The 12,319-nt window shown below is 33.2% G+C and overlaps 1 protein-coding gene across 1 annotated transcript; it reads left to right on the top strand.

The window, feature by feature from the left end:
* Positions 1-9,318: 9,318 nt before the first annotated feature.
* On the top strand, positions 9,319-12,319 carry LOC107919776 (arginine decarboxylase-like). The gene is given in 2 exon segments (NM_001327161.2): positions 9,319-11,405; positions 11,408-12,319. Coding segments are annotated over 2 exon segments (2,178 nt in total). The 5' UTR covers positions 9,319-9,794; the 3' UTR covers positions 11,975-12,319.

Raw genomic sequence — 12,319 nt, 5'->3', positions numbered from 1 at the left:
TCTGAGAATTGTTCTGCAAACTTTGCGAGATAAACAATTGTTTGCTACAATTAGCAAATGTGAGTTTTGGCTTCGGGAAGTTGGTTTTCTGGGACACATAGTATCAACTGAATGTATCAAATTTGATCCGAATAAAATTTCAGCAACTGTTAACTAGAAACCACCGAGAGACGTATCTGAAGTCAGAAATTTTCTGGGATTACCTGGTCATTAACAGGGATTTGTAAAAGGGTTTTCGATGATAGCTACACCAATGACACGACTATTACATAAATATGTGAAGTTTGAATGGTCTGATAAATGTCAGTAAAGTTTTAACTAAGTTAAAGCCCTATTGACTGAAGCACCGGTTCTGGTTCAGCCTGAATCGAGTAAGGAATTTATGATCAGTGATGCGTCATTAAATGAATTAGGTTGTGTTTTGATGCAAGAAGGTAAAGCAATAACTTATGATTTCAGACTGTTAAAGCCACATGAAAATAACTGTCCGACACATGACTTAGAGTTGGCAGCTATTGTCTTTGCATTCAAAATTTGGCAACACCATTTGTTTGGTGAAATATGTCATATATTTACTGATCACAAGAGTTTAAAGTATCTAATGTCGCAAAAAGTTAAATCTGAGACAGCGTAGATGGCTCAAACTATTGAAAGATTATGAGTTAGTTATTGAATATTATCCGAGAAAAGCAAACGTAGTTACTGATGCTTTGAGTAGAAAGTCCTTGTTTGTTCTACGAGTGATAAATACCTGACTGTCACTATTTGATGATGGCTCGATTTTAGCCGTGTTAAAAGCTAAACCAACATTTTTACAATAGATCTGTGAAACTCAGAAATGTGATAGTAAGATGTTAGCTAAACGAGTACAATATGAGTCGACTTCTGATTCAGAATTTCAGATAGGACCAGATGATTGTTTGTGTATCGAAGAATCTAAAGCTTATACAGAAAATTTTGCACGAAGGTCATAGTAGTAACTTGTCTGTTCATCCGGAGAGTAATAAAATGTATAATACTTTAAAACAAATGTACTAGTGGCCGGGAATGAAACGTGAAATTTTAGATTTTGTATCTAGATATTTGATATGTCAGCAAGTTAAAGCAGAATATCAGGTACCTTCAGGACTGTTATAGCTAGTGATGATACCAGAGTGGAAATGGGATAGAGTTACTATGGATTTTGTATCGGGGTTACCCTTAGCTCTGAAAAAGAAAGATGTCATTTGGGTTATCGTCTATCGTTTGACAAAGTCTGCATATTTTATTCTGGTACGTACAGATTTCTCACTTGACAGATTAGCTGAGTTATATGTTTCAGAGATTGACAGGTTACACGGAATGCCAGTCTCTATTATTTCGGATAGAGATCCAAGGTTCACATCGCGATTCTGGAAAAAGTTACAGGAAGCTCTGGGTACACAACTAAATTTTTGCACTGCATTTCACCCTCAGACTGATGGTCAGTCTGAGTGTGTGATTCAAATTCTTGAAGATATGCTTCGGTGTTGTGTTTTAAAGTTTGAAGGCAATTGGGAGAAATATTTGTCGTTAGTTGAATTCGCATATAATAATAGTTTTCAGTCGACCATAAAGATGGCACCGTTTGAGCCTCTTTATGGTCACAAATGCCGAACTCCGTTATATTGGACTGAGCTCACTAAGAAAAAGATACACGTGACAAGGTATTTTGAAAGTTTCGCCCTAGAAGAAAGTTTTTCGGTTCGGTCATAAAGGAAAACTGAGTCCGCGATTTATCAGATCGTATGAGATTACTGAAAGAATTGGACTTGTTGCGTATTGATTAGCTTTACCGTCAGAACTAGAAAAGATTCACAATATTTTTCACGTGTCTATGTTACGACGGTACCAATCTGACCCTTCACATGTTATCTCCCTGATGGATGTCGAGATTCAGTCTGACATGACATACAGTGAATAACCGATCAAAATTCTTGCACGAGAGGTGAAAGAATTAAGAAATAAAAATGTAGATTTAGTAAAAGTTCTCTGGTAGTGACACGAAATAGAAGCAGCTATCTGGGAACCCGAGGAAACTATGAGAAAGTAATATCCGAACCTCTTTACTGGTAAGATTTTCGGAGACGAAAATTTTTTTAGAGGGAAGAGTTGTTACAACCTGTTTTTCGTGAAATCGAAATAGTGGTTTCGAGACCAAAAATCTATAGTTAGAATATTTATTTTTATTATTTTATGGTCTACAGTATGATAGAAATACCGTATAAAAAATTCATTAAGAAATTTTACCGTTTACATACTTAATTTGATAAAAGGGACTAAATTGTGTAAAGCGCAAAAGTTGAGTTCTAATGGATAAAGGTATTAAATAGCTATAAAATTTTAAATTGGAGGTCCTTATATAGTAATTAGCCATTAAAGTTGTTAGTGGATAAGTATGAATAGTCATCATTGGAAATTGAATGAAATATTAAGGTTAATTTTGGAAATTAGTGATTAAAGTTATAATAAATTAAATAAAATAAACTATTATCGTCTATTCTCATCATCTTCCACCAAAAAAAAACCTAGCCATGGAAGCTCAAAAATTTAGGCAAGCTTATTTTGCTCAATTAGGTATGTATTTTTGTCTCGTTTTTTCTGATTTCTATGTTTCTGAGATCGTAGTAGCTTAATCTAGCTAGTTTGGGGATTAATTTGCAAAACCGTTAAAGTACTAGGGCTTTTCCATTGATGAATATGCTTGAATTTTGAAGTTTGATGATAGAAAATGAATGGTTGTTGGTAGATAAACAACTTTTGTAAAGATAATTTTGATGAAATTATCAATTAGGGGTTAAATTGAAAAAAAGGTGATAAATTTATGGTAAAAATTATGAATTTTGTGAAATATATGGGCTGCTATTAATATGTATAAAAATCGGCTAGGCTTGAGTAAGGATTAAATTGTATGAATTTCATTTTTCGAGCCTAGGGACTAAATTACAAAGGAATTAAAAGTGTAGGGAAAATGGCTATTTTTCCAAAATTTCATGTTGGATTAAATTGGATGAGAATTATATTGAAATGAGTTAAATTTATTCGTATAGATCTTGTCAGACCTCGTACAGAATTAGATCGAGGTAAAGAGAAAATATCAGATTAATCGCCTCTATAACTACGTACACTTATCGAAGTAAGTTCGTGTAATTAATTGAGTACTTATATGTTTTAATTGAATCATATGTATGTGATTTGTATAATTGTTATGTATAAATACCGATTGTATATCAGACGATTACCGAGTCCCGTTTGAATCTTAGGAATTCGTAGGATACAAATGACATGTCATTAGGGTTACCAATTTGGTTGGGGTCCTGCATGTGTTGCTGACACACCACAGCTCGTATGAGCTTCTCGATTTGCAACTCTTATGAGATTCCCGATTTGCAACTCGTATGAGCTTCCCGATTTACAGCTCGTATGAGCTTCCCGATTTATAACTCATATGAGCTTCCCGATTTATAGCTCGTATGAGCTTACCGTTATTCAGCTCGGAAGAGCTTACCGTTTACAGCTCATATGAGTATACATGTACATGAATTGATGGATTACAGTTCAGTACACCTCGCGTGTACTACCTGCGTATCCAACATTATTCTAAATGGTTCAATAGACACAGTTCTGTTACGAGATTATATGAGTTCGATATGAACTATCATTGGTATTTACATGAAATATATGAAATGTGATTATTTGATAAATTCAACCATGTGAGTTGGATCTTATATGTGATTTTCATGGCTAATATGTTGATGATCATGTGTTTAGGCTTTTGGCCAAATTGGTTGAGATATGCTATGTTTACTTACCTATTTTATAGATATATGGTAAGTTAAATTCCATGTTATACGTACTAAGCTTAAATGCTTACTCTATGTTATTTTTCTATGTTTTATAGTAATTCGGAAGCTTGTTGGAGCTATATCACACTATCCATTGACTTTTTTGGTACTTTCGGATATTTAAATTTGGTTATAATGGCATGTATAGGTTATTTTGGCCAATGTTGGTATATAAGTGTTTTGTTGAGATTAACCATTTATATGGCTTGTGTTTGGTATATTTTAATGTGTATATATGTGGCCTTATCATGTTTGATGTGTACTTGATTTGTAGATTTAAAAAAAGTAAAATGTGGTTAGAATATGCATATATGTATTTGGTTATTTAGGTAAGTTGAGATACTTGGTTGACATGTCTTTAAGTTGTCATTTGAGGTGTCTAAGGGCATATTGGTTGTATGTGGTGATATTTGATGTTTAAGACTTGATTTTAGCTTGTTTTGAATGCCTTGTTCTGGCTTGTCGATTTGTAATATGTTGAGTTAGGTTGGTGACAAATTGGGTGAGAAATATGGCTTGAAAAATGGCCTATTTTCGTCCACACGGGCAGAGACACGAGCATGTGTCTCAACCATGTGTGACACACGACCAGGTGACACGGCCGTGTGTCCCCTGTATCTTCTTAAGAATGCAAGTCATTATGCTCACACAGCCTAGCACACGGGCGTGTGGCTTGGCCCTATGATCCAAGTGAGAGAGTTACACGGGCATGAACACGGGGCTAGGACATGGCAGTGTGTCCCTATTTCGAATGCCCACATGGCCTAGGACACGGGCATGTCTCCTAATCGTGTGAGTCACACGGCTTGGCCACACGGCCGTGTGACCCCTACAACTTCGAAAAATTTCAATGTTTTCTGAAAAATTCTGAGTACCCGATTTAGTCCTGACTTGTTTCTAAATTTTGGGCCTCGATGGCTCGTATAAGGGATAATATGTTTAATTTCGATTGGTTTTTGACATGAATGTATATGATATGAAATGTTTGTTTATTTGATCTATAAACTCCGGCAATGCTCTGTAACCCTGTTTCGGTGATGGATACGAATTAGGGATGTTACAAAAAAATATAGTAAGTCATTTTTGTTTAAAAATTTAATAAAAGACAAGTATTTAATGATAAATATATATAAATATTAAGTATTAAATAAAAATAATTATATTTTTAAATATTAAAAAATATTATTAAATTTAAATGAGCTTAAATTAATTATTCATATTTAAATAAAATTTAAGCTGATATTTTATATATGATATGAATATCGAGCTCAACTTGGTCGGAGCATAACCACAACCTTTACAATTAAGGTAATTCAAGCAATTTCCAATTAATAAAATATATTAGTGAATTCCATTCCAAGAAAAGCACAATTTATTAAGGAACTTTTACTTATCCTTTGTCAAATAGACGAAAGATTGGACCAACGAAAACGCGTTTCACCTTTAGATAGACATTGATTGGAAGGAAATTTTTTTAAAAGTTAATTTATATACTTTAATAAAATTTATCTTTTTATTTTAAAAGAATAAAATCTTCATTTAAAAAAAAAATCTTAATCTAGTCACTAAAAACTGTAAGTATTTTCTGTTAAAATTTATCGATTTAGAATTTTGATTAGGTTGTCATTATATGACGTGGTATATGAAACAAAGATTTAGTTTGAAAAAGTTAATCGACTTGGGCTTCTCTATAAAAAAGAAGAGGTTTTCCGATATTATGCATCGAATTTATGTCTTTTAGATTGTTGCAATATCAACGACACCGATTGAATTAAAATTCAATTGATAAAGTTTTGAAAAACTTTTTTTATTATGTCAAATTATAAATCTAAGGCTTTGAAATATTCAATTTGATCTAAGAGCTAAAAATATTTTGGTTCTCGTAGTTCTTGTTATATTTGTCACCGTGAAATTTAAATTTAAAACACCACAATTTTTAACTTTCGACTTTATCATTTCAACCAATGTTTTTATTTGGTTATAATATAAACATTAAATAAATATGTCATTTACATAATTTTTTACCTAGATCGTGGATGTGTCATAATCTAGTTAATTTAAATATTTAATTGAATTAATGTCACGAGTTAATCAAATATCAACTTAATTGGAAAAAGACAAAGGAAATCAAATATCCAAAAGAAGATAAAAATAACAACCTATACATTATACGAATAAATTAGCAAGTTAAAATATTTTTGGATAAATATTAAATTTATACGTGAATTTTTGTCTAATGTGTAATTTGATAACGAACTTTGATTTGGTGTAATTATACACGTGGAATTTGAATTATGAATTATATGTATACACAAAACTTTAACTTTGATTAAATTATACATATTTAAATAAATGAATACATATATTTATTTTCAATTTGGATTAATATAATTGTTTGTAGATGCGATATATCAAAGTAAAATTGTGCTAATTTGATAATGTTGTTAGTGATTTGTGAACATTGAACTAAATTAAAATTTCATGTATAAAATTGAACAAAATAAAAAATTCATGTATAATTTTATATTTATCTCAAATATTATTCAACCATAACAATATGCATTATCTAGTCCCTTTATGGCTCTTCATTTTGAATATAATAATTTTAAGAACGTATTAGATTTTAATTATTTATTTATATTATATATTAAAAATTTGATAAAATTGGTATCACACATTAATTAGATTTTATCTTAGTTATAAACTTATTAAAATCTTTTTTTATAAAATAATAAATATAATTTTTAAAATATTTATGTCTATTTATATTTTTATAAATTTTTAAAAAATAAGAATTATATAATTTAAGCCTAATTGTTGTTTTAACATTGTTATTTCAACCAAATTTGGATTTTGTTTTTATATTAAGGTTTCGTTTGTTTCATTAAAAATGACTTCCAGAAAATGACTTACTTTTCTGGAAAATCTAATATTTTATGGTGATTGGATAAATATGTGTAAAATATTTTCTGTTATTTGGCAGATTTATGAAAATATATCATAAAAGTTGTTTTCAACAAAACAAACATACATTTGAGATTTTCTTATCTTTTCATTGTTTAATCGAGTTTATCTTATATTTATAAATTTATATTTTGCATTTTTTGCATATATTGTAATAATTTATTTATAAATAAACACATCAAATTAAATATATAATATTACTCAACTATTAATCTAGAATTTAACAATAATAAATTGAAAATAACCAAAATGAATAGATGATTCCTAATTGTGTTATAAAAAAACAAAAAACAAAGATTGAATAATAATAAATTAGTTTGCAAACCACAATTAGTAATATTATCCAAATGCATAATTAGTAGTACACCACATGATGGCTACAATATTTGTTTGAATAATAATATATTAACTTCAAAAAAACAATAGAATAAAGATGAAATAAAAGCTAATTTATTATTATTCAATTAGTAGAATAAAGGGGCTCAGATCTATGGTAAAATCGTAAAACATGAAGACAATTAGGGAGATGGCATTCTTAGGGCTCCAAGCTTTTAACTTTAAGATTCAAGTAAGTCATTGGTTATTTTTCTTATAATTTTTATAGATTTGAGATCATAGGAGCTTGATTTAGCTAGCCCATGTACCAATTTGTAAAACCGTTAAAGTTTTAGAAAGTTGACATTGCTGATTTCTTGAAGTTTTAGGTGCTAATTTGATAGCTTTTAAAGCTTATATATGAGAAAGGATTAAATTGAAAGCTTAATTGATAGTTTCATATATTAGGGACTAAACTGAATAAAATGTAAAATTGAATGCAAAAATAAAAAATAGGAGGTCCCTAATGCATAATAGTGAAATCAGAATTCAGTTTGAAACTTTAAATCGAAAGTTATGTTAGTCTCGATTTTAAGGACTAAATTGAATAAATTATAAAATTTATGTAAATTGACAATTAAGTGTGAATTGATTGGTGATTGATAGAGCTATATGTTTTATGTTAATTTGTAGCTAACGCCAATTGGAAAATGTTCAAAGACATTTTGGTAAACAGAACCTTATCAGTTTAGAAAATATTTTATTAAAAAAAAGTTGGTAAAATATTTTACGGGACTAAAGGGATAGTTTTATGTTGACTATCTTATTTTACATGAAACAAACATAAAAAAAGATTAAAAATATTTTCCGTAACGAAACAAACTGAATCCGATTTTTATAATTTTTTACATATAGACTTTTCACCTATATTATAGATTTGTGATGATTTAGTATCGATAATTATAATACATAATTCAATTAACATCACTTTTACAAATAAATATAAATGTAGTTCCAACAACTTGTTTATGAAAAAAAACTAGGAAACAGACCATAAATGTAGTTTCAGGAACTATCCATTAATGCGTTCCACGTGACATCCACGTGAATATCTCTATCAAGAGATCCAATTTTATTTTCTTAAATTACAATTTATTCGCTAAAAACCGTAATAAACAAAAAAAAAAACCTACCCAATCACTATTACATAAAATCACAGTGTTTTACCAATATTGATTTGATTCAAAAAATTTAAATTATTTTTAAAAATTTAAATTTATTTAATTTTTCAAGTTAATTCAAATAATTAATTTGAGTTTTGATTTTGACTCTTGTTAAATTTTACAAATCGAATAACTTAAATAATAAATTGGTATAAGTACTCTTTTGATTCCTGCTTTTGAAAATGAACATATTGATCTCTTATAACAAAAAGTTTCAAAATAATTTTTAAAAATCCAAATATTTATAAAAATTCAAAATTTTTATATTTTTTAAGAATATAAAAATTCTAAAACAAATCTAAAAAACATATAACAGAAATAACAATAATCTCGAGGATCTAAATAAGTAAATTAATGATCTAAGTTATACTAAAGTATTATTTTTCTCTTATTAACTTTGAAAGAATTTTTTAATATATATGATTTTAAATTTATATGCTCTAAAATAGAAATAATTATATGATAACAAGATACTAATTTAACATTTTTTTAATTTAACTCTAATAATATTACTCGATTCGATTCAAATTTTATTTCAATTAAAAAAATTCAAATTAAACTAAAGTAATAAAATGAGAGTCAAGTTTAATAGGAATCCAAACAATGACAAGCTTTGTACGACATTTTTTGTTTTTACGATAAAATTCATCCTTATCGTTCCATTTGCCTTTATTTTTCTTCCATAAATGAAATATGGACCCCGTATTGCTCAGGCCACGCGGCAACCCGACGCAGATCAACCGTTTGCAAAACGAATCTCTGTATCAACGGCCCAAAAAAACCCCCAAAAAGCGAATTTTTAATATTTACAATTTTTTTCGTTTTGAGTAAGATTGAAAAAACGCGAGAAATTGATCAAATATAAGTTCGGGTACCCGAAGTCCAACCCCGTAGCCCAAGTATGCCCGTGAAACCGCCTATATAAAGGAGGCATCTTTGCTCGAGCAATTCTCGCTCACTCAACCAGTTCTAACGTATTCTTTGAATATTATTTCTATAATAATATCAAAGCCCTCCCTGTTTTTTTCTCTGATTTTCCCTCATTTTCCGGGAAAATCTTTTTTCTTCCCCATTCCGCTAATCTCATTTACTTCTTGTTTTCTTACTCTTTTTTTTTTTGCGTTTCAAGATCTGCATGGTGAAGTCCATTTTCGCAGCATAAATTTTGTTCCTTTACATAAAAAAAAAAAATTCCAACTTTAAATCTATTAAAAGTATTCTTCTGAAGGGATCGGCGTGGGGATTTTGAAGTTTAGGGTAAAACGGAAGTCTTGCTCCGGTTGTAATTGAGTCCTCTACTGTTTCTTTTGAGGGAGTAGCCGGGGCCTCGGCCTCGGCGGGTTTTAAAGCTCCCACCTTTTGAAACCTATTAAATCTTAACCTTTTTTTTTCGAATCTTCGTTTAGTTAGTCTCAGATTCATTGTAGGGATGCCGGCCCTGGCTTGCTGCGTAGATGCTGCTGCCGTAGCGCTTCCTGGTTACGCGGCTTTCATTGCTGGGGACAGCTCCCTTCCCTCGGCGGTCCCTTTTTCCGCCTCCACGGCCGACGCCGCTGATTCCAACTCAACCCATTGGTCCCCAGCGCACTCCTCCGCTCTCTACCGCATCGACGGATGGGGAGCCCCCTACTTTTCCGTCAATAACGCCGGCAATATCACCGTTCGTCCGTACGGAACGGACACTCTGGCCCACCAAGAAATCGATTTGCTGAAAATCGTTAAGAAAGTCTCGGATCCGAAATCTGTGGGCGGGCTGGGTTTACAGCTTCCCCTCATTGTTCGGGTGCCCGATGTGCTGAAAAACCGGCTCGAGTCTCTTCAATCGGCTTTTGAATCAGCCATCCAAGCCCAAGGCTACGAGTCTCATTACCAAGGCGTTTATCCCGTGAAATGTAACCAAGATAGGTTCGTTGTTCAAGACATAGTTAAATTCGGGGCGCCCTTCCGCTTCGGGCTTGAGGCCGGGTCAAAACCCGAACTTCTCCTTGCCATGAGCTGCCTTTGCAAGGGAAACCCAGAGGCGTTATTGGTCTGCAATGGTTTCAAAGATGCTGAGTACATTTTCCTTGCCTTGCTAGCAAGGAAGCTCGCGTTGAACACTGTAATTGTTCTTGAAGAAGAGGAGGAGGTGGATTTGGTTATTGAAATAAGCAAGAAACTTTATGTTCGACCCGTGATTGGAGTCCGAGCCAAGCTGAGAACCAAACACTCGGGTCATTTCGGATCCACCTCGGGTGAGAAAGGTAAGTTCGGGTTGACAACGATCCAGATTTTAAGGGTTGTTAAAAAGCTTCAGGATTCGGGGATGCTTGATTGTCTGCAATTGCTACACTTCCATATTGGATCCCAAATCCCTTCAACAGCTTTGCTTCAAGCTGGTGTCGTCGAAGCTGCTCAAATCTATTCCGAATTAGCCCGTCTTGGTGCTGACATGAAAGTTATTGACATTGGAGGCGGCCTTGGAATCGATTACGACGGGTCAAAATCCGGTAATTCTGATCTCTCTGTTTCTTATGGCCTTCAGGAATATGCTTCAGCTGTTGTTAATGCTGTTCGGTTTGTCTGTGACCGTAAATCTATCAAGCATCCAATTATCTGTAGTGAAAGTGGTAGAGCTATTGTTTCCCATCATTCTATTTTGATATTTGAGGCTATTTCTGCTACTGCTCCTACTACCCCAGCAATGAACCAAGTTGACCTTCCATTTATTTTGGAGGGTCTCTCGGAGGATGCTCGTGTCAATTGTTGGAACTTGAGCCAGGCAGCAATGAGACATGAGACTGAGACCTGTTTCGTTTATGCTGATCAGTTGAAGCAAAGATGTGTGGAACAGTTCAAAGAAGGGACTTTGGGGATTGAACAGCTTGCCGCTGTTGATGGGTTATGCGACTTAGTTTCTAAAGTGGTTGATGCATCTGAACCTGCTAGGACATACCATGTTAATCTTTCGATTTTCACTTCGATCCCTGATTTTTGGAGTATTGGTCAGATTTTTCCCATAGTCCCCATTCATCGATTGGATGAAAGGCCTGAAGTGAGGGGATTTTGTCTGATTTAACCTGTGACAGTGATGGGAAGATTGATAAGTTCATCGGAGGTGAAACAAGCTTGCCTTTACATGGGTTGGAAGGTAATGGTGGTGGTAGCAGTGGTGGTGCTAATGGGCGGTACTATTTGGGGATGTTCTTGGGTGGGGCTTACCAGGAATCCCTCGGTGGAGTTCACAACCTCTTTGGTGGCCCAAGTGTTGTTAGCGTGTCGCAGAGTGATGGTCCATATAGCTTTGCGGTTACGCGGGCGGCGCCTGGTCCGTCATGTGGGGATGTCCTCCGAGTGATGCAGCACGAGCCCGAGCTAATGTTTGAGACCCTCAAGCACCGTGCGGAAGAATTTTGTGGACAGGACCATGGCAATGAAGGCACCCATGCTGCTTTAGTTAGCACCATTGCTCGTTCTTTCCACAACATGCCTTATCTTGTAGTGGCATCCCCTTGTTCGTTGACTGCCATGAATAACAATGGCTTCTACTATTGCAATGAGGAAGATTACAATGCTGCTGTCGATTCTGGGGCTAGTGAGGACGAGCAGTGGTCCTATTGCTACGCCTGAGGCAGTGTTCTACTATTTGCTTTATTGCATGGTTTGCCAGTCCTTGAATGTCTAGTTATTTTAGTTTTTTGTTCCCTTTTTAATGTTCTTCTTTTACTGTTAATTTCCATCGCTTGTAAGCAGTGATTGTTAGCATGCATACAAGGTGTTTAGCACCTTGTCGGGTAGAAGGGATGAGAACCGAATCCATCCTTTTCTGTAAATCCGGGATTTTATGCCCTCTCCATGCTTCTTTTAAGCCGACTTTATTAGTTTTTTTTCTATTTTGAGTTGACTGTGGTGGATGTTACTCTATTCTTCATTGTTTTTAAGCTTTATGCTTTTTACCATCATAAAGCTTTCCAA

Source organism: Gossypium hirsutum, chromosome D13 (genome assembly GCF_007990345.1).
Source record: "Gossypium hirsutum isolate 1008001.06 chromosome D13, Gossypium_hirsutum_v2.1, whole genome shotgun sequence".
NCBI lineage: Eukaryota > Viridiplantae > Streptophyta > Magnoliopsida > Malvales > Malvaceae > Gossypium > Gossypium hirsutum.
The sequence above is the reverse complement of the archived record's forward strand: the minus strand, read 5'-3'. Positions and strand labels throughout refer to the sequence as shown.